This window comes from Oncorhynchus mykiss, chromosome 12 (genome assembly GCF_057628025.1).
Source record: "Oncorhynchus mykiss isolate SJ-2025 chromosome 12, ASM5762802v1, whole genome shotgun sequence".
NCBI classification, from domain to species: Eukaryota; Metazoa; Chordata; class Actinopteri; order Salmoniformes; family Salmonidae; genus Oncorhynchus; species Oncorhynchus mykiss.
Genome location: NC_143033.1, coordinates 43,036,197 through 43,062,637, shown reverse-complemented (window position 1 = coordinate 43,062,637; position 26,441 = coordinate 43,036,197). Strand labels below are relative to the sequence as shown.

General features: G+C 41.5%; 3 protein-coding genes across 8 annotated transcripts in view; 2 read left to right on the top strand and 1 right to left on the bottom strand.

Moving 5' to 3' along the window:
• LOC110537627 (homeobox protein PKNOX2) overlaps nucleotides 1-7,230 on the bottom strand; it is an 82,729-nt gene extending 75,499 nt beyond the window's left edge. The window contains exon 1 of one of the 3 annotated variants that reach the window (XM_021623813.3): nucleotides 7,148-7,230. The gene's annotated coding sequence lies outside the window, so the exon portion shown is untranslated. Of the gene's footprint in view, nucleotides 1-2,583; nucleotides 2,750-7,147 lie in introns of those variants that run through there. The other 2 variants (XM_021623811.3, XM_090192532.1) reach the window with 2 other exon arrangements.
• Nucleotides 7,231-8,373: 1,143 nt separating this feature from the next.
• tmem218 (transmembrane protein 218) lies at nucleotides 8,374-15,444 on the top strand. Its single transcript, XM_021623810.3, has 3 exons — nucleotides 8,374-9,137; nucleotides 9,806-9,908; nucleotides 14,824-15,444. The coding sequence occupies exons 1-3, from the start codon at nucleotides 9,028-9,030 to the stop codon at nucleotides 14,956-14,958; spliced, it is 348 nt and encodes a 115-aa protein (XP_021479485.1). The 5' UTR covers nucleotides 8,374-9,027; the 3' UTR covers nucleotides 14,959-15,444.
• Nucleotides 15,445-20,197: 4,753 nt separating this feature from the next.
• Nucleotides 20,198-26,441, top strand: part of LOC110537624 (roundabout homolog 4) — a 28,416-nt gene continuing 22,172 nt past the window's right edge. For 2 of the 4 annotated variants that reach the window (XM_090192531.1, XM_036937606.2), the window contains exons 1-2: nucleotides 22,312-23,617; nucleotides 25,880-26,212. In XM_090192531.1, the coding sequence (XP_090048657.1) occupies nucleotides 23,557-23,617; nucleotides 25,880-26,212 (394 nt within the window). In that variant the 5' untranslated portion in view covers nucleotides 22,312-23,556. Of the gene's footprint in view, nucleotides 20,676-22,311; nucleotides 23,618-25,879; nucleotides 26,213-26,441 lie in introns of those variants that run through there. The other 2 variants (XM_021623808.3, XM_090192530.1) reach the window with 2 other exon arrangements.

Here is a 26,441-nt window from a genome sequence, read left to right as displayed (position 1 = left end):
TAACTTTAAATCTGCTTGAGTTGAACATTGCTGTCCATAACAACATTTTATGAGCTGGTAATACAGTATGTCTCCCTAAGAGTTGTGCAGAGTTGGTAGAATCTTACTCAAAAAAATGTACAGCTGTAATGGCTGCCAATGGGGCTTCCACCAAGTATTAACTTTGGGGTGTGAAGACCTACACAAGACAGCTTTGTATTTTATCGTTATTAATTTTGAAAATGTTCTATACTTTTTCTTTCACTTTGAAAATGTGAAGCAGGCTGTTTTGATCTGTTGGGAAAAAATCTAAAGGAATCCTTTTTAGATTAAATTTTAAGGCTGCAAAATGTGATAGCTGTGCAAGGGGTGTACTTTCACTAGGCACTGTATATATTTACAAGATGGATTTCGAGAATAGCTTACTTCCATCCCTAAAATAGACTGAGTCAACGAGTTCAGCTTGCACAATGCACAGAACCATGGAATCATTGGCTCAAATTCTAGAAGAGGTAGCTATAGAGGGGCCTAATGTTTTTGCCTAGAACCCCTAAATCACCTATGTCAAAGCTGAGAGAAGCTGGAAGCTTTACAGTCTCCCTGCGGCCAAAATGCCTTAATGCATTATATTACAGTGATAAAATGGTACTCCTTAAAGTATTTTGGAGAGTCAAAGTCTAGTAAAACATAAGACATAACATTACCAGGGAGAAATGCACTTCCAGTAGTCGACGTTCATATAAAATCATTGCGCTTTTACAGTAAGGGGTTGGACACATTGAGGAAATCATTTGTGGTATTACCACTAAAACTCATTACAATAAATGATTCTGATGTCACCGTTTAAGCAATGCTTTCAGTCCATTGATGCAGTGCTTCTGCTATAACAAAGCCCATGAGAAAAACGTCCTTGATTTCCTATGTCAGACGTTGCATCTGACTTTTGATAATAAACCTCTATGGACCCCGTAGGGAGAACAAAAACAAGGTGCACAAATAGATTTGCAGGAAGAGAAACTTAAATATCGACTAATGTTAAAAAACTAGGAGGTGGGGGTACAGAGGGGAAATGTTGTCCTCCAAACCAATGATATCCTGTAGAACAATGCTTTGAGAAATGCACAGGAAATAGAAATGTCAGAAAGGAATGAGTGATGTCATTCCAGTAAACTGTGAAAGATGGCACTTTTTAGGACACAATAGCACTAAAGCGATTGTATCCATTCAATGGAGCTTTATACTGTTTTTCCAAGTACAGTCTACTACTGTATGGTGCCAATCATCAACATGAGGCAATGGACAAACCGGATTCCATCAAGACAATTTCAGAAGAAACTCCCTATTTTGGCAGGTGGCTACAACCACTATAGAGAAACTCTCTCCATGTTGTCTGCGTCTCAGCCAACGTTTTGTAACACAACTGGTCGAAATTTCCAGCCAACTCGACAATGACACTTCACACCCCAAAACTAATTGAGGGAATATGAAAGGTTGCTCTAGCTGCAGCTTGAACCTAAAGGGTATAAGATTTTTAAGCAACTTTAGGTTTACCATTTTTGCCCATACATTTATGTATTTTTTGAGAACGGAGAACACAAACATGCAGCAGCCATAGCGGTTTTACCTCACCCTGCTCAGCTGCTACTAGAATAAAATACATTCTGGATTTAGTGGCAGACTTCATATATCTGCATTCCACCAGAGATAAGAATCAAATAAGTTTCAGGTTTGCAGTCCTGTCTTTAAACACAGGATAAATAATAAGCTGCTGTTAATTTATTTCACTTTTGATCCTTGAATAATAATAATCATTGCAGTCTAAACACAATGTTGATTTTGGTTTGAATAATAACAATAATAACAACAATAATAACAATAATATTGTAAAGGTGTTTACATTTACTTGAAATGAACTTTGTTTTGAATTGTATTGTATAACATAATCTACCAAACTATAATTACCTCCGCTTCAGCTAAACACAATCAAAACATCAGCATTCTGTTTTGTGAGTTCTGTTTAGTTTCCAGAATGTCTTCCTGTTGCTACTTCATCATTCTAAAAAAGGGCAATAACATCAAAGTGCTGATGCTAAAATCATTAGCAAATGAAGAAAACCTTTGTTCAATGTTATATTATGCTGTGCTGTTTTATAGTTGTACAGATCTCCAACCATGAGGGTTGTCTGGACAACCTCTATAGAACCATATAGATCTGGCCTAGTATTTGGTGATCTGTCGATTTTGGAAAGCATGTAGTTAAAGTCATAGGAACAAAATCTGCTGGTTACTATTCAGCAGTAGTGGCTTTGGAAACATCCTGGAAAACATCTCGGAGAGTTCTAATGCATTTTCATGACCATGTCTATTTATTATCCTTCTGCTGAGCAAGTTGCAGCAAAAGATCAGCCAATAGCACATGACACAAACAATATTGAGGATCGTTAAATACGCCCATCGCTCCTCTCGGAGCATAAATCAAGCAAATCCGTTTCCTCTCCGTGTCAGTCCCCGGTGACGGACTTAGAGTAAGAGTGATGCCCATGCTGCATTAGAGGGAGAATGGGGCGAGGGGTAAAGTATAAAAGCATGCAGGGTCCTCCTTACACTGAGCCATTGGAAAGCTAAAGCAGGCCTCGTCATTCCTCAGGAAAGCAATAGGGATCAAGTAGGCTTAGTGCCTGGCCGGTGAGGACCTCTGATGTAGGTGCCACAACATGCATCCCAACTGCTCGAGGTGTGCTGGTGTGCTTCACTTTTGAGGCCTGTGCTGCAGAGAAAAAGACCCAACTTGTTGTGAGCTCCAAAGGGATATACTGTACCTACCCAGCAGACTAAGGCCTCATGAATTATACCAAACAACATGCATACTTTAGGATCTCTCTCTTTCTATCGCTTCATCTGACTGCTAACAAGAAGATGAAATGGGCCTTTTCAGGGCCGGTTCCAGGCATAAGCGACATACGCAGTGTGATCAAAATAGGGGGGGACACGACTCAGTCGGGGTTTCAACTTACTATTGAGAGTAAGAATAGTAGAATACACCAGGTGCAATTTTTCGGAATTTGGTTGTGCATCAGCGGTTTTTCTCTTGTTATGTCAGTCACAGACAGTCACTCAATTATCGATGTTAGCTAACAATTTGTTTGATTGGTAGTTAGTCTTGCCAGCTATCTATGGGGGCCCAGATCTCCAGGGGGCCCCCATTGATTTTGTTAGTCATTCTCACTCAGATATCATATTAACACGGCATAAGTCATTACAAAATGTGTAGAATTGCAGGAAATGTTATTTAAATCTGCAAAACATTCTCTCTACCCCATGGCAAATAGGGTAGAATTGCAGGTTACTTTCTGTAAAACTGCAAATGTATTCTCTCTGACCAATGGGAAAATGAGTAGAATTGCATGAAATGTGTTATAAAATTGCAATGTTTCCTCTCCACTCTATGGCAAAATGGGTAGAACTGCAGAAAACTTGCTTTAAAACACTAAGGTATTTTGCCGCGTGATGGGGGTGCCCCAACCAAATCTCGATTAGGGCCCCCAAAAGAGTAGAGCCGGCCCTGGGACTATTAGAACGAGACCTGAAATACATTGATGATATTCACAGAGAAAATTACGTATTTGTTACTTTGGCAATATGAAGGAGGTGGTATTAGGTGCTACAGCAAGGAAAGAGCAGCCATTTGCATATCGCTTCAATTTTCTCAAACGCTTTATGGCCATACATAAATGCACAAATTGGTTAATAACAGATGCTGTTCTTGCTCTGTTTATTTCATTCATTTAGTGCAACTGAATCACTTTATTAGTGATTATCCTCTAAAAGCTGCAGGAGAGCACAGCATCGCACCTAATAATGTAATTTACCCATAAACTGGGGAATGGGAATATGCAAATAATGTATGGGTGTTCGGTATCTGCAGTTTTGCCCCTGGGCTGCTTGTCCCATGACACAAATCATCAATTAGGATCCCAGCAGGGCTTTGGAGCATCTAAATTGTGTGTGTGTGTGTGTGTGTGTGTGTGTGTGTGTGTGTGTGTGTGTGTGTGTGTGTGTGTGTGTGTGAGCAGCTTCAATGTGTCTGTAAATCTATTGGAGGGATGCAACACCTTTCTTCCACGTAAAATTCCATAATTTGGTGTTTTGTTGATGGTAGTGGTAAACGCTGTCTCAGGCTCCGCTCCAGAATCTCCCATAAGTGTTAAATTGGGTTGAGATCTGGTCACTGATCTCCATGGCATATGGTTTACATCATGCTCATCAAACCATTCAGTTACCAGTCGTGCCCTGTGGATGGGGGCATTGTCCTCCTATGGAGGCATACCCATGGTAGCCAAAATAATGGCCTGCCCAGCATTTTTATACATGACCCTAAGCATGATGGGATGTTAATTGCTTCATTAACTCAGGAATCACACCTTTGTATCCCTTATTTACTCAAGTGTTTCCATTATTTTGGCAGTTATCTTTACAGCGCATATATTATATGTCATGTCTACAATTACTTGGCATGTACATTAATTAATTTCTAACACCACTTAAAAAATAAGATGCAGATTCAGATAGTTGGGAGGGGGACTGATGGCAACCTCAGTTGCAGGATGGGATGGGAAGGGATGGGAGGTATGTTTTCTTCAGGTGTGGGGAGGGGGTCTTCTGGGTTGGATGGAAAGGGGTGGGGGTGGGGGGGGGGGTGTTTGGGGTTATCTTTGTATACATTTTTTGTATTGTTTTTTTGTACCTGTAAACCGCCCTCTGGGGAAATTGTTTATATCAGATGCAGGGTTTTACGAAAAGAATGCCTCAACTACTTTGACTAAATAAAATAATAACAGATGTCCAAACATTGCAAATGGATACATATTGAACTCATTAGTATGGCATGACATGATAGTGAATCAGAACTCCCTATGCCTTTTTATTCATTGAAATTTCGTGAGGGAAATACAAAAAAGCTTAACTCTTTATAATCTACATGGCAATAAATTGAGGATACACGACTGAAGTGAATTCCAAATTATGTGGAAAAACTTTGAGTGTGTTCCTGTCAAATGCCTAGCCCACTAAAAGCCCAATTCTGGAATAAACAAGTCATCTAAAATAGAAAGTAGCGACTGGGCAATGAATCGTGCCACACAAAGAGAGCCAATGTTCAGTCTGGAGAGGTCTTGCATGGTATGCCTCAGGATTGAAAAGCAAACATTGGAGTCACTGTGATGCTGACAGCCACAAGCCATTCACTTTAGACAAATCACCCTCTGTATCCCTATTTAAAATATAGAAATAATAAAGTGCCAAACTGAATCTATTTTTGATAGACATGGATTACATGCTGACAAGGGCAATGACATGTATATTACAGTACATTATATTACGCAATTTCAGATTAATGCAAACCAAATCACTTATAGGAAAATTAATTTAAAAATAGTATAATCAAATCCAATAAGATAAAATGTAAAAGGTCCAATGCAGTTGTTTTATCTCAATATCAAAAAAAATATTGGTAACAATGATTGTGATTGTGATTGTTTTCAATTAAAATAGTAAAAAATAAACAAAAATAGCTTCTTATCAAATAGCAATTTCTCAAGCAAGAATTTAGCTAGGACTGTCTGGGAGTTGTCTGAGTGGGGAGGGGAAAACTGAAAACTTGCTGTTATTGGCAGAGAGGTTTGCACCGCTCTTTCTTATTGGTCTATTAACTTTACAGCATGCCGATGTCACCAGGCAGGCAAAAATTCCGTCCCACCAAAACAGGCTGAAATTTCAGGCCATCTTTTCAAACAGCTCTTACATTAAAAGGGCACAGTACTATTCCAGCCTCATAGTGTGGAAACACGGGTATAGAAAATATGGAAAAACATGTTTTTTATTGCACTGGACCTTTAAAAACGTTTTGCCATGCTCAGGCTATTACAAGATTTGACTGACAAATCATTACCAGTCTACCTGCTTAACTATGGCATTTGTATTTTAGACCAATTGCGAATGATTAGGCTACAAAGACTGACTAGCATCCCACTGGGCACACGCTGGTTTAATCAACGTTGCTTCCACTTCATTTCAATGAAATTACGTTGAAACAACGTGGAATAGACATTGAAGTGATGTCTGTACCCAGTGGGATAAAGCTTAACCATCATATGTGCCATAAATGCAAAATAATGCACCCCAATGGTCTTCACTGAAATATACTTTTAATGTAGCCCATTTGACACACATAAGCCATTTTGTTGACATCCTTTCATACACATATTTCTTTCACATACATTAGCAGTTATTTACAGTGGATTTTAGATAGCCTGTAAGTGGTGCAAAACAGCACAGTATAACCTAAAGTTAGTCGTAGACTATTGCTTACTTTACCTAACATAGTCTGACAGCAAAGCGTTTGTTTGCCTTAAACAAGAGGACACATTAGTTCCACCTATAGCCCATCAATAACAAAACGCTTATGAGAAGGATAAGACCGGATACAATGCCATTTCAAGACAATCATCCAGGTGCAAAATCAATGAAGAATATACTGCAAAATCAATGAAGAATATACAAATCCATATACATGAAAAAGGCCTATCATATAGGCTATGTTAGTCAAAACATATTTTCCAATACAATTAATTAAACAAACAAATAGAAAAATGCATAATAACTTATTAATAAATCATTATTCAATAAGCATGATACATTGTCACGCGTGGAAAGCGCGTTCACGTGCGCAGTGTCTAAAATTGTCTTGTGCGGTCCTTCGATTATTCTCTCAAACGAAAACATTGTTCTATTCTCCATATCCCTTACAAACACCTCGCAAACACCTCGCAAAACGTGCCCTAAATGCCATTAACAGAAACATAACCAACATATTTTATTAATCCGTACGCTGCATCAAGAAAAAAACATCCAGTCTTCCCATCCAGTACAAAAATGTATCTCTCTTCTCTGTTTCTTTCTTTTCCTCTCCTCCCTCCCTTTCACACACGTTCTCCCTCCTCCCCTCTCTCCCTGTCTATCTTGCTCTATCTCTCTCCCGCTCTCTCTCCCTAGCATGGCCCTGTCTGTATGAATAATGTGCTGCCTTTTGTAATGAGGGCGAGGGGGAAAAAAAGACGCTGGAGTGTTAGCCTGCTCCATGCTCTGACATTGAAAATGAATGACAGCTTACCTGAATGCCAATCTTCATCAGACTGACACTAGGCTGACAACACAGCCTATACTCCCTTGCACAAACTGTGACGTCTGCCATGTAAGACCCCTCCCACCCCCCACACACCACCCCACCCCTCCCATCCCCTCTGGCTCCTCTTATCCCCCCTCCCATCACCTCCACTACTCTCCCTCCAATATTATCACACAAACCCCAGCACTGCGCATCTATTCAAATCGTGGAGTCTGCCGCCTCCCTGTCGGCTCATATTAAAAAATTACCGTCAGACAAGCAACTGATATGCTACATTCATTGGAAACATTAGCAAACATTCCAGTTATCCAGTATGAGGATGGATACATTCTGTCACTTCCCAATGATGCAGTGATGTAAAGTACTTAAGTAAAAAATACTTACTTAAGTCGTTTTGGGGGGGGGGGGGGGGTATCTGTACTTGATTTATATAAAGTTAACGTTTACTTTTACTACACTACATTCCTAAAGAAAAGAATGTACTTTTTACTCCATACATTTTCCCTGACACCCAAAAGTACCCGTTACATTTTTAATGCTTAGCAGGATACCTACCAAGAGAACATCCCTGGTCATCATCTCTACTGCCTATGATCTGGCAGACTCACTAAACACAAATTATTCGTTAGTATAAATAATGTCTGGTTGTTGGAGTGTGCCGCTGGCTAAAATCATTTAAAAAAAGTACTGTCTGGTTTACTTAATGTAAGGAATTTTAAATTATCTATACATTTACTTTTGATGGTTATGTATGTTTAAAACTTTTACTCTAGTAGTTTTTTTACTGGGTGCCTTTCACGTTTACTTTTTACTTCATTTTCTATTAAGGTATCTTAGTGTGACAATTGGATGCTTTTTTCACCACTGCAATGATAACACACCAGTGAAAAAAGTGCTTTATTTATCAAATTATTCACAAAGATCTATTATCCCAATGTTACAGTGGCAATAGGCGGCAGATAGCCTAGTGGCTAGAGCGTTGGGCCAGTAACTGAAAGGTTGCTAGATCGAATCGACGAGCTGACAAGGTAAAAATCTGTCGTTCTGCCCTTGAACAATTAATAATAATTTTTAAAAAATGTCTTATTAGCATTATAATGTAAGATCAGTGACTGGGAAAACATCTGAAAAGCATTCTAGTTGCCCACTGATAAAATTAATATCACGTTAGTCGGATTTATTGTGGTTGAGCATTCAAAGTTAAAGCATCATTTGTTTGTTGTTTATGGCAACCAAGAGAGCGTACACAATTTCAGATTCTTCTTGAAATACACTACACTTCCCAGCACTCTATTCGGTATTAGTAACAACTACTTTGCCAGGCTGCTTCTATCCTATCAAATTGAAGTTTATTTGCAACCATTGGATCCAGCTGGTAGTTGTTATACAGTTTGCACGCAGGCGATAGTACAGAAGTGATTTCGTGCAAGTTCTGTTTGCGTTCAGAAATCCATTTTTTGATGTTGTGGGTTATCACGAGCGGTCTCAAACTTTTGAGTTATTTGGAAAGCAAGTTATTGAATCAGCACGCGCTCACAGGCCTGGATGTTGTGTTGAGTGTACGAGCTAGCTATTTAGCTAGCTAGGTAGCTAACTTTACTGTCATCAGAGGGTGCAAAATGCGACGTCTAGAGTTCTAAACGATGCAATTCGCATTCTAGGTTACAACTTGTTTTGCAGAAACTCAAGTTAACGCAAGTAGCTTTGCTTGAGCTGAACAACAGCGCTAGCTAACGCGTATAGCTACGTTAGCTAGCTAGCTCACTTGAATCTCCTCAAGACGTGACTGTGAGCAGCTAACTAGCTCGCTTGAATCTTCTCAAGATGACTGTGAGCAGCTAGCTAGGTTAACCCTTTGGTGAAGAATGGCTGGCACGGTAATGGGCGTGGGCACTGGGGTTTTCCTCATTACTCTTATCTGGATTGTGGCTCTCGTGCTCGGGATGATCCTTTTGCGAGCTACTGGACCAACTAAGTAAGTTACCGGTAGTTGTGAATACATACACACATGCAGGCCTAGCTAAATAGTCTACCTCAACACAGTTTTTACACATTATCTTGTGCAGACATGATACCACACTGTACATTTACATTGCCCCGAATAGCCTGCTTCTACAACCGCCAAGAGGTGAAATCACAGGTTCATAGGTGTATGCTGCACTGGCTGTTCCACATCAAATCCCTGGCTTACACTTTTGTGGGTTATACTGTACATTATTATGTATTTCAGAGGGATTATAATGTATTTCAGAGATTATATCAAATAGTTAGGCCCTACATGTTTTATACGGATGTATGGCTAGCCCAGGGCCGTATTCGGTCTACTGTTATTCGACTTTAGACCAGCCTGCTATTTGCACTGTTACTGTCTAGGTCACATGTTTCTGACGGCTACTGAAATGGTTATGTCAAGATTTTACTCTGAGAAAATGAATTGATTCACTAAAACGTGTAAAAGGCGGTTAGTTTACTGGTTATACATATTTGATTGGGCTGATTGCTGTTGATTGCAATGACCTTGGCCTATTTTGCATTAGTCCTAAAGAACACACAATCAAAAGTGATTGATTACCAGTCAAAATATTTGAAGAATACAATTTGACCCCATATGATATTAATGATATCTGTATTGTTTTTTAACAGGTTAGGCGTCATCCCTGTCTTCCTGCTGGCCTTCATTGCCACTCTTATCCTGGTGTTCTTCCCCCGCAGCTCAGAGACTCCGTCACCATTCAAAGACATCGAGGTAAGCAAAAAACTGTAATACAATTGTAATGCACACACACACACACACACGCACGCACGCGCAAATGTACTCCAGCGTAGAGGCAGCCAGCTGCAGAAGGCTCTTGGGTGTCAAAGTTTCTCTTTAGTCGTGGGAGCCACTGGTGTAATGTGTTTTCTAATATTGATACTAAACTAGGGATGGGCATTTCAGATTTTTACTTGAGTACTCGACTGAAAAACCCCCATATATTTTTTTAGAACACAAGGCCCGCACTGGAAAGCAATATGTGTGCATTTATCTATAGGCCTATGCCAACAGTGCGCGACAATGGCTAATTTGTTATAACCATTATAGATAACAAATCCTAATTCATTTAGCAGACAAGACACTCTTATTTCCCGAGCCCTTATCACAGTCTAGACACCTATTTTATAGTTAAAAAAAAGAAAAGGTAATATAATAGAATAAAATATAATATTTTTCCAAATGAAAAAAGTTGCCACTGCGAAGTGATGAGCATCTCACGTCTGGAACAGTTATTCTCAGTGATCATTTGAAACGGGGCTCTATTTGGCGAGTTGAAAGCCTATTTTCTTCAGGGTTACAAAACAAAATCTGTATTTTTGAAATTTCGATGTTCAATTTAGTTTATTCTGACGGTTCTTTGGAATTTTCTAAATGGATTAACAATTTCACATTGAACACTGCGTGGTGATGAATTACAATCACGACATCTGTTTGAGTAGGTCTGGGCTTAATGATTCTGATAAATATACTCTTTGTGTTTATCAAACTAATGTTTTTGCGTAGTTTCATTTTTGGAACCTGTCTATGTTTAGTGGGGTTATAGCTTAGGCTAAACAATTCTAAACGGCACTAGCGGTTCACAAAGGAGCCAAAGTGGAAAATAGACGGGACACAATCGTTCCAAAACTGCAACACATATCAGTTAATTTTGAAGTTGTGATAAAACTGTTGTCATTTTGCAAGGAATGTTGCTTGTGTATCCCATCAGCTGGATACAGTTTTATATGCATCTATTTCTGTAGGCCTAATGGGAGCTTGTGTGCGCATGCAATTGAGTGAATGAGACACGGAGGGAAAGGGAATTTAGGGAGAAGAACTGTGTGATGCTGGGCTATTTTTTTTTGGGGGGGGGGGGGTGCCCCGTAAATGCACATGTGCAAATAGAACACTAGAGTCAATGCAAATTAGCTTACTCTTCAAGACAACAAGTTGATGCTGTTGCTATGCAACCTCTTGCTAGCTAGTTTAGCATAACAAATTACTAGTTAGACATTTTACAGCTTTGTGTGTGTTCTTAAATTCAATGTGAAGTGCCAGTGTGCGCTCGTAAATTCAGAGCGTTGTCAGATTGTCTGTTTTGTAAATTCAGAGTGTTTCGCTCTCGGGGCGCACACGGGACGCTTGAGCCGAGAGGAAGAGTTGATTTGAGCGTTCTGAATTTATAACAGCAGTCAAGGACCCAAGCTAACGTTGGCTAGCTTGCTAGCTACTTCCAGACACAAATGAGACCACACTGATCATTTTACTCGCCCTAGCAGAGCTGGGTAGGCTGTTTTTATTTTTCCAAAGCGTTGGTGACTGTAACTGTGGTTCGTAAGGACAGAGTAGCTAACAAATTGTCAACCAGCATAACGTATCAGGTAACTTATTTGAAAAGTCATTACTTTATTATATTGCTCAACATTTTCTTAACATTTGTTATAATTAGTTAATGCGATTATTTTGTATCCGCTCTCGTTGTACTTCGGCTGCATATTTTCCACCATTTTCTTCAAATCTGAAAACGATGTGAAGCCACGCAAATTTCCTGAAGAATTGCATTATGGGCCCCAAGGTACGGAAATTGTGTCCTTTGTGCGTATACTTCATATTTTTGCGAATTTAGTACCTCATCTGGTAACTTTTGGTATACTGACTATATCCATACTATGACCAATAAGCATACTATATACTAAATTCACATCACAAATAGTATGGTTAGTATGAGTATTCGAGCACAGCTACAGACATCTGCCCCATTGAATCATGCGCATAATTTTCGTGTCATTATTAGCTAACCCATCTATGAAGATCTATGGAATATGAATAGCGTATTGCGCTCATCAAATGATTCCCCTGAACAACACAGAAGGATTTGTCCCAAACAAGTAAACTGCAACCCATTTTTTTTTTTGTCATGGTGGCTTTTGTTTTGTTTTGTGGCCCATGTACATTATGTAGGCCAAGCAGAGTGGCCTGTTGGCCCTGGCTGCAGAGCTGCAGTCAGAACATGTGGCGGTGTGTTTGTCATAAAGACCTGGTCTGGTTTATCTCTCCCCAAAGGCAGCGCAGCACAGACAGACCACAGCGCTTGCCTTTCCTGCTGCGCTGTCTGTGCATGGGAAAACCAGAAGTACAAAGAGGCATGGGCTGTGTCTCATAGGGTTGCAAAATTACAGGAACTTTCCATAAATTCCCTGGTTTTCCAGAAACCCTGGTTGGACGACTCCGGATTTCCTGCTTATTCCCTCTCGATTCCAGAACACCTCCAACCGGGATTTTGGAAATACCAGGGAATTTATTGAAATTTGCAACCTAGTCTCAAATGACACCCTATTCCCTATTTAGTGGACTACTTTTGATAATGCTCTGGTCAAAAGTACTGCACTATATAGGTAATAGGGTGCCATTTGGGCCTTAGACATGGTTCTGTGCCTGTTTTCCTGTTAGTTTAGGCCAATGTGCAAGATCAGCTGACACACAGACCCGATGAATCAGGCAATATATTTTCGACGATGTATTCATTATGGATTCTGTTTTTTATGTGAATAAATTCACTATTTGCAGCTCTGTCATACTTTAAAAGTCTATTTTTCCACAGAAAAGTGTTAATATATTTAGGTTTATGTAGTGAAATATTAATTGACTTTTAAATTAGTTTCAAATCTTAGGCATGTGTCTAAAAAAATATATATATATTTTTTTTTATTGATTTTAAAAGATGACTGGTGGAGTGCATAATTTCTAGGCCATATTAAAATAAACAAGCGTAGCTAAAATAGTTTTAATTCGGCTGATTGCACATTGTAATTAGTTGTGTCAATAGTCTACAACTGGTGTACTAAACGATCATTACATCAAAACCATACAGTTCGGTATGATGTAGCCTAAGCCTATTGAAACACACAAGGGCAGACCTATTACACATGCAATTTGCTTGTAGAAGGTGGTCTTATAGAAGAGGCTCAACCAGTTATTCCTTACCACAGAGATCCTATTAAATTATATGTGACTTACCTCTGAATAACTAGCTACTGTGTGTGTGTTACTAAGAGAGTGTGTGTGTGTGTGACCGACCACGATAATGTGTGAATGTGTATGCATGTGTCTGTGTGTGTGTGTGTGTGTAAGAAACGGCTAACCTCTTGCTGTTAAACAAAAACAAAATATCACAGTGCCAATTAGGCCGGCCCCAGACAGGGCCTCCGTACCGAACGGCTCGATGCCACATTAATAAAACATGGGCCCCAGCTCTGGGCTCCGCTTGCTGGCTAATTGGCAAATTAGAAAATGAGATGCGTTAAATGAGAGAACACTGCATCCGCCAGAGACAATGCCCCCCACCCCTGCCCCGACGCGCCCACCAAGGCCCCAGTATCCTATCTTTAGTCAGCAGTAGGTTGTTACCGCCTCGTAATATTTGGCATCTGTACGGTGGAGCAGGTCTTCAGGGAGTTGGGTCTCTTGGTTAGTCATCTCTTCCACTCCTCCCCCCAGGTCCTTCTGTTTTGTTCCAACACGCAACGCAGTAAAACCAACAACTGTCCAAGTGTAACCTTGTATCTAAGTCATAGGGGCCCCCAGTTAACACACACACACGCTGGCTGGAAATTGTATTGACCAAGATGATGGAACACAGTACTATTGACTCTTCTGTGAATTATGTATTATATTAAATGAATCATATTAAGTGTAGTTAGTGTCTCTTTGAGGAAGGTTGGTCATAATGCATTCAATCATTTTTTTTGGTGATTTGAATCATTTGTATTTTTGCCATTGTTTCAACTTACCTAAGTGTTTAGTTTTGAGCAATTTCAAGTGGATGATGCAACAAGTGATCATATTGTATTCATTGAGAGTGATCATTATCTTTTAAAATAAGGCCTGTTATTACTCACATCATTATTGACAAGTCTCTTCCCCTATCATGTCCATTTATTGAACAAGGCCATGTTTGCTTGAGTACAATATAGTTACTGCCTGAAACGTGTACATTTTATAGAGCAACATGGGTCATGATCTACTAAGTCAAGTCAGACACTGTAATACATTTACCAAAGTCATTGTTAACATTTGGCTCAAACATTTGGCTTCTATTGAAGTAAGTGTGAGGAGAGAAGCCAGCCTTGCCTTCTCATTTCCCTCCAGCACTGATTACAGTGGCTCACTTGTGACATCTGTTGGAAGAAAGGGGAATTAGGATAATTAAAACACAAGTTACCCATTTATCAGATATACACAAACCATCATCGATCCTAACTAACTCATTCATCATCCATTTGGACTTTGATCTACACTGAACCAAAATATAAAGGCAACATTTAAAGTGTTGGGGGGGCTCATAATATGAGAAGAGTACTGTTAGTTTGGCTTTGTCCTTTTGTAGTGAATAACTAATTCTGAGTGGTTGGGCCTGGCTCCCCGGTGGGTGGGCCTATGCCCTCCCAAGTCCACCCATGGCTGTGCCCCTGCCCAGTCGCGAAATCCATAGTTTAGGGTCTCATTTATTTATATCAATTGACAGATTTCCTTATATGAGCTGTATCTCAGCAAAATCTTTGAAATTGTTGCATGTTTTATATTTTTGTTCAGTATATTTGGTCAACCAATGAATGAACATAACAACCCTATCTCTCTACTCCCACAGATCGTAGACACTTTCTTCATCGGCCGATACGTCCTGTTGTCAGTGGCCAGTGTGGGCTTCCTGGTTGCTCTGTTTGGCCTGCTGCCACTGCATTTCCTGGAAGCCGTCTATGCCAAGCCATTGAGAACACATTAGAGCGGAGGGGCCAGGCCAAGTTGACTCGCTAGACTGGTGGCCAGGGCCGTATGTGCAGCACTGGAGATGAGAAAAGGCCAACTAAGAGGGGCCCTAGTTAAATGGAGCACCGGACAAGTTGGCACCTGAACCAAAACACAGGCAGAGCCAATGTTTTCTCTGTGGTCAACTGTTGTGTTTGTTGTTGGGGGGAGTTTTGGGCCAACCATCATTAAAGATAGGCTAAAATGTTGCCTGGTATCTCACCCTGACATAGATTATATGTTTGGATGTTTTGTATATAGATAGCTATTAGTTTGATTTGGTGTGGTGGGGTAGCAGTTGCATTAACGGAATGGAGTTATCTCTTGGGCCTCTAAAGTTCAGAGGATAAGACTTATAGCTGTAATTTAACTGTATGTATATATTTTTTACTGAACTTGTATATTTTTTTAACAATACAAATATTTTACAAGACAACTTCATTAAACATTTCATTGTTGGTTATCCCGCCTACTGAAAATGAATTCCTTCTAGCAAAATCATCCAGCATCAAAATGCCACTAAAGAACTCGGGCCTAGTCCTGCTGAAGCAGGCCCTGTTAAGAATATGCATAGCGCTGTTTGTCTACGTTCAGATGCAGCCAGGTGTCTTTTTGAGTGAGTTTGGTTAATTAAGATATCTTCTTTGATTACACTTCTCATAGCTGTCTGATTCATGAAGCCTCTCAAGTCAGTCAAGTAAACGGAATGAAGAGAGAACTGTCAGTAGCAATGCTGTGACATACTATGATGTGAAGTAGTAGCCCTCTCACATAGTTAAATGGAGTGAGCGTGTTCATTAACTCCAGATGCATCCTGTGTTCTGTCACATTTGCCGGCATTTAAACCAGATAGATTGGATCTGCACTCGACTACATTGAAATGTAAATTTTTCAACTGACTGATGCCGTCTTTCTCGGTCTCATACCCCCAAACAATAAAACAAAGTGGGAAAGCACAAATTCTGGTTTTGCTGTTGTCCCACAAAAAACTTAATGCAGCATTTATTTTCCTTGAACAATGGGCGCTATTGTTTTTAAGTTATTTAGTCATTTCAACTTTCAGATAAAATTGCAGAAATGCTCATCAGAAGTGTGCATTGTGTAGCGTTCACACGCATCTTCACTAATCCTAAAATGAGATGTAATCTCCAGGACAACAAACTGTAATCATACGGTATATCAAGTTTCCCTATATTATTCAGACTGCAACAAATGTGATACTGGGAGGCCAGGCCTGTAGAAGTATTGTGAAAGACATCACAAAAAATATATATTCTAAAAGGAATCCAGTCACAAGCAGTAGGGGTACAGCAGGGGTGGGTATATTATTGGTAACATAGCACCATGACACTAACATGTTTCCTTTTACCCCTTAGAGGATAGTAAGTAACCTGTAAGATGGATGTATGCTCTCATGTCATCAATCATTTATCTCTAATCATACCATTCTGTTGCACAGTGGCGTGGTTAGGATAGTATCACCAATGATTCCACAGAGTATGATGCTTTTTGCAATCTAGGTGCTCAATTTCCACTGCTCAGCCACTCTCTTGGCTCCTTGCAGCCCCTTATTTAAAGTGCAAAGCCCGACGGGACGTGCAGTGAAATTCCAACCAGGATGATGAAAGAGAATCTAATGAATCAAAACCAATCCTATTAGTTCCGGCCCACATCTCCACACAGTGGCCTTTTCTACACGGTCAGGCCCATCCACCACCACAGGTCCCTCTCACACAGTCTTGGAAATGGGTGGTGCAGCCTGGCATGGGATGGATCTGAGATCATTCAACACAAGGGGTATAGGTGGGGGTGTGCGGGGGGGCTCCTTGCCTGTAATCGAGCATGTGATTACCATGAAACATGATCTTCGCCATAGAGTGGTATAATGTTTTGAAGCATAGTGACACTTGTTGGATAGGATTTACCTGGGAAGTGTAGAAAACTAATGTGGCCTATGCGTTGAAATGTTAGCAGAGACTAGTTTATTTGCTAATGTGGGGGGGTTGTCGTTGAAATGTTAGCAGAGACTAGTTTATTTGCTAATGTGTGGGGGTTGTCGTTGAAATGTTAGCAGAGACTAGTTTATTTGCTAATGTGTGGGGGTTGTCGTTGAAATGTTAGCAGAGACTAGTTTATTTGCTAATGTGTGGGGGTTGTCGTTGAAATGTACCTTTTGAAATGTTTTTCCTGCAACAACAGTTGATATTTCAAGGTCGCCATGCAGCAGATGCCACCGATTACCACATCTTTCAGCTGCCTCAGGCTCCAAATCTGACAGTTTAGGGCCTGCGCAAGACGCACGCCCAAAGTTCTTTGCTCCAGCCAATCCAACTCTTTCTCACTCTTTCTTTTGCTTTATCCCGTTTTTTTTAATTATCATTTCTGTTACCAAACTCCCTCTCTAGGGAGTGGGAAAATGGGCAGAACAAAGCGTCTGGGGGTTTGAAGCTCTTTTGGAACCTCGATCCAGAGCCTTTGTGGAGCAGCCAGCTGGACATACAAAGAGATGGGGGGGAGAGAGAAAAAAAGAGGGAGATAGAGATGTGGGGGCAAAGAGGTGTGCAAAGCCCAGGATGTGGGAGTGGTGCTTGGTTTTGAAGCAGGGGAGGGGAAAAAGGAGGGGAAGGGGAGTGTGCTCCTCACTAGAGCCTGTTTTGAGATGCATTGAAGCAGAACTCCAGCCTTGCCCCCCCCCGCACTCTATCCTTCATCCTCCGTTCCTGGTGTAATATGGCCAGTGTCATCAAGCCTTTCCACTCTTACCCAACCTAACCCTGAAGATCCTCTATCAGTGCTCCAACATCCTGCCCATGGTTAGAGCATCCCTTCCAAGCTGTTTGACAGGAGACAACAGCCAATGGTTTAGCACTGCCGGTATTGATGATGGATCTTTGATCCACTCGGCTGGCAAGTTTTCAGCAGGCCTCCGTTGCCAATTTGTTATAGGTTTCAAAAGTATACATTTTTTGTTGAGGGCTTATACAGAGGAAACCCCCCCCAAAAATGGTTGAACTGGTTCTAAATCCCTCAAAGCCTGAATTTGATTAAGGCTCCCTGTCCAACGAGTGGAACTGGGAACATCCAAACCTCCAGTGAGTCCCCTCACTACCCTGGCTTGGCTGGCTGCTTCACCATAGCTGGGAAATTAGTTGTTTTGGGGGGTAGAAATTTGCTTGGTGCAGGGTTGCCCTGGCAACTGCCGATGTATTTTTGGGGCAGAGGACTGGATTTTCTCACTGCCGCCCCGGTCTCGCTCCATTACGCCCTTTGTGCGAGGCCAGAAGGTGCTGTCAGTGCCCCACACACTCTGGGACAAATCCAGAGTCCCAGGAGCCGGCGTCGCCTCTTTCCTCTTAGCCCTCTCTCAGGAGGGGATTACCTCCTCCCAGGGTGAAGACGAAGGCCCAATTTAGAGGTCAGAGTGCTCTCCAATGGTCTCTTGTCAGCTCAGACCTGACGGCCCATCACGGGGCAAAGCGTGGCTCTTCGGGGATCCCTCTGTGATTGTGGGGAGAGGTGTCCGAACATGGGCCACCTCCCGGGGAAGGGGTTACGATGTCGTGCTTTAAAAAGACTGTGGTCGTAATGATGGAGTGAGAGATGTGTTGTCTGTGGCAGATGGTCACTGTGGTCCAAAGGAAAGATGTGTGTGTGTTTGGTGGTCCGGTCAGTTCATACACAGGGAGGACAGGACATACCTGTTGGTCTTGCTTTTTGTATCAAATGGAATCCGAGTGATTTTCAATGGAATAGCTCAATGAAGTGTTGAAGAAATGGTTAACGATGCAAGAGGTGTTTGTACTATTGACTTGGCACAGACATGTTCCTGAAATGGAATAGTGATAGCCCATTGAACTCAATCGTTTGACTTTGGAGTTGAATTCACACTGGAAAGATGATGTAGCCAATCAGACATTAAAATCAGGGTGGTTTTATGAGGTTTACAGTTTGGTTAGCTATGTATCGTAATGTGTACTGCTCACTGCTAGACTAGATGCATACAGCAGAAGGTTTCCCTGTATGCATCTCCCTGCCCCATAGTGACTTTTAGTACATCAACGTCAAGTCTGTCATTGTCCATTAGCGGTTGCTGGGCACAAAGAGAAAATTGTCAAGAGGTTGTTGGGATAAAACCCATGATCAGGTCTGATGTGTTAGCCCAGCATGGTACCTCTGTTCCCCCAAGTCCTCTCGTCTCCAACCAGCTGGACTGGATGGTGGTTGTTGAAACATCGGACCAGAACGTTTCGACAAGGTCGTTGTAAAAAAAAAACTTTTGTCTGATTGTGATCGCTGATCTAAGATGATGTACGAGGGCTCATACTGTGCGAGCAGGCGGCTACAAATTTGCCTTGCTAGTTGCACTAGTGGGGGGTGGGCAATGGGGATTTGAGTTGCCTCGTTAAAGGAAGACCGCGAGTGAAAAAAAATAACCCTTTGTGGCCCCTTTTTCCCTTTCCCTTCTTATCAAAGGGAACTGGCGTTCCTCTGGCCAGATAATTGATACGTGAGCTCCGAAAATTGAAATTGTCACCGGTGAAAATGAATTATCTACACCTCAACAAATGAGAATGCACCGGCCTTGATGTCTAGTTTTGTTCCATCTTGCATTTGGCTTTTCATGGCATATTGTAATATTCCTTGTTGGAAAAGCATGAATATCCTCCAACAAAGGCTTACCCTTTCTTGCATTGATGCATTTAGAGTTTTCAGAGAGGGTCTGAAACACTCCCTCTCCAATCCTTGGTCTAAAGCGCTATGGGCAGAAAAGGGGGGCACACCGTAACAGATACCGCCTGCCTACTTTAGTCAGTCTCCCTTGAAAAAATTATCTCAGAACACAAACCAATGGGTGGGGAGGCGTGATGCATATCCAATCCCTTTGATGTTGCGGAGTGGAGAAAGTGGTATTGTGCTGGACTTGATCAGTCAGCTGGTAGACACTTGATTAATGGAACTGATCAAGCTTTGGTAAAACAGGCTTCTCTGTATCCTCCCCCTGCCCCAAACTCTCTTCCCTTTCTCCTCCCCCTCCAGGCCTTGTTTTCTGTCCCCCTGCTCCGTGCAGAACGAATGACACATATGCTGTTGGAGGAGACAGGACCCCTTGGTCCCCTTCTCTTCGCTCCTCTCCCAGTATGGGGCCTGAACTTGTTTTTCAATCATTGTTTCCCCCCCCCCAACATATTTCCCCCCCAAAAAAAGAAAAAAGAGGCACAGAGAAAGAGAAGTGAGAGAGCAAGGAGAGAGGCAAAAAAAGAAAGAGGGAGGGAGGGAAGGAAGGGGAGCACAAAAGCCAGGGTGCAAGGAATATAAAGAAAAAACATTCTTTATAACAATCTCCAAATAATTTAACGCAGGGAGGTCTAAGAGTTGTCTGGGGAGAGACTAGCTGAGATGTGCCTGTTGGGGCTCTACCAGGGGCAGAGATTGTGCGCTAGGCACGGAGCTTTGGCGTAGAGCTGTCATCCAGATAGGGAAGACGCAGAGGCTAGAAGATGCAGGTTGGAATGTGTCTGCTCTGGGCGACCTGGCTCTATACCTGGGCGGAAGGGTCACTTCAGTGCCAATGCACCTGTCTACCTGAGCCGGGATTGGCCGAGGGGTCAAAGACACAGGTCAAGGATCATAAGGAGCATGTCCGTCATCGATTGGAGCATCAGCCTCATAGGGACAGGCCACACCGGAGAAAAGGTAAGCACCACCCTTCCTTCCCCCCTGACCTTGCTCAAATGTCTTTTGAGGGAAACCTGTACCATAGTAAAGAAGGATTGATGAGCTCAATAGTGTTGTGGAGTGCTAATGCTATTAGCTCAGACGGTTCTCCATGTTCCACTATATCCATCTTTGGTGCAGTTCATTGCAGTATAGAAGTTGTGGAGTTAGGCTATATCATGAATTAGTAATGCTTTCCTGCAATTAGGCGTCTTATTGATAATGCATTACTGATTAGGTAATGTATATCTGATCGACTGTCGGTGTATCAAAAAATAGTACAGAATGACATCACCAAGTTTGCAATCAAAGTCTAAAGAATGTTGGTCCCATACATATTTTGTATCCAATTAACTACTTATGAAAAGTGAAATACATAAATGATCAGTTCTATATGAATTATGCAAGCTTGTCATTTGCATATGAAGTGTATTATTTCTTTGTAGAGTGAGACAGCTATGCCTGCCCCAAGCTGTTATGAGAGACATTGCACTCAGCATGTGTCCCAGTGTGTGGACCAATGCGTGACATCTTTAAGATGGAAAACACACACAAAAAAACAATGTATTGGACGATTGATAGAAAACCAGTATGAGTCGACTTGGGTCAGATTCATCCAAGTTTACTCTTGTTCCTGAATTGGCATCAAAATTGTTGAAGACCTCATTAACTGCAGCCAATAAGTTTGTTCTATGGCATTCTTCTTTCAACTTGTCTTTCGGAACAATTGTGCCTCAAACAGTTGACTTGGAACTTCTTCATGTTTATAAAATACCTACTGGGTACATTTTTTGAAGCCATCCTTCAGCACATATTTAACCCAACATCATTTCCATGCCATGTGTCCTTCAGCTTCTCTAAACCTTTTGAACATGTCTGGAAGCTGGCCGGGGCCATCTAACCCGAGTTGTTGGATCAATATAAGCTTCCGTCACCTCGACTGGGCCTTTTTAGACTGAAACAATGGCCGGTTCACTAAACAACACTTTATTTATGTGTTTGTTGGAGGGAATGGACTTCCATTGGTAGTTATCCCTTTCTCTTCTCGCCATCTCCCTCCGGGAGCCCTGTTTTTACAGGATTTGGGGTAATTGGGATCAGTATCTATTAGCTCCTAAAGTCGTTTTTCTTTTCTCCTCACAGCTATGCTCTAGCCGGGCCTCCTTGTTTCTGCTGTAATGACATCTGAGTGTCTTTGTAGAAGGGTGTAAAGAAGAGATGTTGTATCCATTTTGGTTCAATTAAAATGTCTCAGTTAAAACTCTAAATGCTAAAAAAAAACATCAGAATGCATCTGTTATTCTTAAGGCCTACTCTGCATGCATCTGTAGGCTAGAGCAAGTCAAACCTCTCCATAAGTCATTTCAATCAGTTGAAAAAGGCTATTGACATAAGCAGATGTTATTGTGATCGCTTCTATCTACAAAACAATTCCTAGCATTTCCCATTTTTTGCTCTGCAACGTCTTATTTTCAGATGAAATTCTACCATGTTTAACCATGAGATATGATTGCAAGAACTGTAGAATGTCACCAGTTCATGAAACATGAGATGAAGTCATTTCCATGTATTGTTTAGAAGCATGGGAGCCTCCTCATTTTCTGTCGTTCCATGCAGTGTTGACAGAACTGCTGCTACAAATTGTTTTCAACAAAAAAAAGACGACCATTCCACATTTATGGCTGTATTACACAGAGTGTACAAAACATTAGGAACACCTGCTCTTTCCGTGGCATAGACTGACCAGGTGAATCCAGATGAAAGCTATGATCCTTTATTAATGTCGCCTGTTAAATCTACTTCAAATCAGTGTAGATGAAGGGGAGGAGACAGGTCAACGAAGGATTTTTAAGCCTTGAGACATGGATTGTGTATGTGTGCCTTCAGAGGGTGAATGGGCAAGACACACTGATTTGAGTGTATCAAGAACTGCAACGCTTCTGGGTTTTCACACTCAACAGTTTCCGTGTGTATCAAGAATGGTCTACCACCCAAAGGACATCCAGCCAACTTGGCACAACTGTGGGAAGCATTGGCATCAATATGGGCCAGCATTCCTTTGGAACACTTTCGACACCTTGTAGAGTCCATGAGGTTCTGAGAGCAAAAGTAGGTGCACCTGAATATTATGAAGGTGTTCCTAATGTTTTGTACACTCAGTGTATAATCATTCAAAGAATGCAGGCAACCAAATATAAAGGCAACCAATATAGCTTATGAGGATCAACATTGCTGTAGGCTACCCGAAGTGATAATCTCAAATTGGCACTTCAAATGAGGGAACATTGAAATAGATGTAAACAGGTTTCAACGTACCCCAGATGCAAATGATCTTATTATTCTATGAAAAAGTGTTGCATTTGAGGAAACGATGTATGTTCAAAGTAAACCACAATAGCCTATATCCTGTGTAGACTATGTGGCAGGGCTTTTATTCCTCTGCAACTATCCCAATGATGTGTTGGTGATTAAAAAGGTGGCTTAAACTACTCATGCGACGAAAGACACATTTTCACCCTGGGAATTAAAACGGGGGAGTGGCGCATTTTTTAGGCGGTGACTTGTTGCCACTTTGCCTAACTCTTCTATTCGCATGGTAGTCACTTGGGACTGTTGCTAATTGCATTGGTGCTCTCTTGGATTTAGATAAAGTGGTAATCAATGTGTGATGGAATGGCAAACCAAACACTAATGGAATTATCTGGAACATCTTAATCAATCTGGAGAAGAAACCTCCTCAAATGGAACTTGGATTTGAGCGTAAAACAGGAAACGCGCCACCTCAAGTGAAGTAATATTCACCAGATAGGTGAACGATGCGATAACGATTTGTTTACATACTTTGGTGACCTAACATAAAATGACGGAACAGGTGTTTATAAGAATGTTGGTAATTTTCGCAGCTCTTGGAAACCTTGCAGGTAAGGCTGTTATTTGTATATGGTACATGTAATGTACTGTAGGCATATGGTAAACATATCAGCTAATGCATTTATAGTTTATTTAATTATTGCTAGCAATTTGAGTAAATAAAGTTCATTATAGAAGTTTCCCCTGCCTATATTTCCACCCTTTTTTTCAATGGCTCTGTCATTGTGGCCTGGTTTGTGAGGCCTAGTTGAAGGAATGGAGCTCATTCTCAAAATAAGTTTCTAGTGGTATCAGACACCTTTTGTTTATTGATAGGCTAAGCTTTTTAACACCAGGCTTTAGCCATATGTGATACATAGCAAATAGAGTTCTCTCCTGTTTGTGATGGTTGTTTGTTTCCCCTGCTTGCTTCAAATAATGTTCCTACTTTTCAATGGCACTTTGTTGTTCAGTAAATAATGAACAGTTGATGTAGCCTACAGCACCCTCCGAGTCAGTCCATCTGTTTGACACAGTACTAGGCTATTGTTATTCCAATCTTTATGGAAGTGACCATTTAGAAAAATAGTATTAGTCTACTCTTAAGGTTTTGTAAATAATATGCATATTATGCAAATATTTAATTGAAACTGCTTTCAATTTTTCAAAACCATTTCATGACTTAAGTGTGGGCTCTCCCTCAGGAAATAGCTTTGTCTGAAACAATGTAAACTTTGCAAGCCACTGACAAAAATGTCTTACCTCGCAATCAGGGGTAGACCTATGGCTAGCCTAGTGTTAAGATTAGCTGATTGTAACACATCTGAAATCCTATCAAAATAACCTTGACAGTCTTTGAAAGCATGTCATCTCGTACATGATGAAAGCATCCATCAGATAACTGTTCCAGTTGCAATGTTCATTATCAAAATCAACACAACCATATATAGCCTACCACAGCTCAATGGCCAGAGTCCAATTTTTATCCAATAGTACATAGCGCCAGTGTAAACCTTAGCATCAATAGTGTTTTGACATTGCCACTCAATAAGGGCATTGTCGTCGGGGCAATAATAGCAGGGGTCCACAGCCACGCACTCAGTGCACAGGTGACAGATTTCCCTTTGAGCCCTCTTGATTGTGTTTGCGTGAAGGAATTTTGTTCTATTGTTTAGTGTGTGGGTGGGGGGAATGGCCTTGCGACTGGTTTAGCTTCCTGTCCCATACAGGAAGTACAGCAGAATTCCCCCACTTCCTCCAACTTGGAGTCATCCAATACCACGGGCCGAACAATGGAATAGCAATGATGCTGTCCTAAGAATAGGCATTGTTTGTTGGTAGCCAGTGTCTATGCTTGTTTGTGGTGGATGCTTTTACTTAAGTGTGTGAGCTGACCCTGAACTAGGGGCCACTCTCTGGGTGTGGTGTCTCTACTGTAAAAGCCCACTATTACTGACTCTTAAGTATACCCTTGTTCCACTTTGAAAGGGGACCACACACTTCAGACTACTTCAGAGTTTGTTTGAGACCACTTTGGCCCACTTTGGCCTCACTACCTCTCCATCTGTCATTAGCCTTTGAGTCATACTGTACTACATTGTTGCTCTCCAACACAGTAAAACTTGTTTTTGAAGGTGGGAGTTGCTTATGGCATGAAAAGCATTGGCGAGACTCCCAAAGGAGATGCTTGACGTATGTAGCCTAAAACACTGACCCAAGATCAGATTGTACAGGGTTACGTGAGTTACGTTGTGTGTGTTTGTGATATTACTAGAATGGGTGTATGAATCAGTACATTCCTTTCCTACTATCAGGTCCCAAGGGATATTAATGCAAAGTTAGTTTTTTTGAGTGTCCATGAAGTTGAAATAGTCTATCCACCTCTCATTTCATGGCTTACGGCCAGACCAGCCTGAATATGCCCGATCTCAGAAGCTAAGCAGGGTCAGAACTGGTTACTACTTGGTTGGGAGACCTCTTGGGAATATCAAGGTGCTGTAAGCTTTTTGCTCACTAGAGTATACTGTTATAAACACAGTAATAATATCAGGGCCATTTTAAAATGGAATGGCTATTCTAGTTCCTCAAAGTGTTTTGAGTTACATGAACTTGAAATATTCTATCCAACTCTTGTTCCATGGCTTACGGCCATACCAGCCTGAATACGCCCGATCCCGTCCTCCTCACCCCATTCATTGCTAAATGAATAGTATGCATAGTAATAGTAATAAACTATTGCCAGAGCTTCTGTGAATGAACAGATGCAATAGCCTATTTTGACAGAACCTTATTTTCTCCATCATTCCTCCATCCACTGTTTTTGTTCCCTCCAGGTTCCAGGCTGAGGGCGGAGGTAGTGGAGGTAACCCCGCTGATCGTCCACCATCCCTCAGATGTGGTGGTCATGGTAGGCAGCCCTGCCACCCTCTCCTGCCGTGCCGAAGGCACACCCAAGCCCTCCATCGAGTGGCTCCGCAATGGCCAGCCCCTGGAGATGGACAAGCTGGACAGCCAATCGCGACCCATCGTTCTGTCAGAGGGCAGCCTGTTCTTCCTCAGCGTGGTCCCTGGAAGGCGGAGTCAGTCACACGAGGGTGTGTATGCATGCGTGGCAAAGAACAGCGCAGGCAAGGCCACCAGCCGCAATGCCTCCCTCTATATCGCAGGTAAGACTGTGGGGAAGTCTTTCAAACTAGATGGACATGCATTTATCTTGTCATACAATGCCTTCAGAAAGTATTCACACCCCTTGACTTTTTCCACATTTTGTTGTGTTACAGCCTGAGTTTAAAATAGATTACATTTTGATTTTGTGTCACTGGCCTACACACAATACCCCATAATGTCAAAGTGGAATTATGTTTTTAGAAGTTTTTACAAATTAATAAAACATGA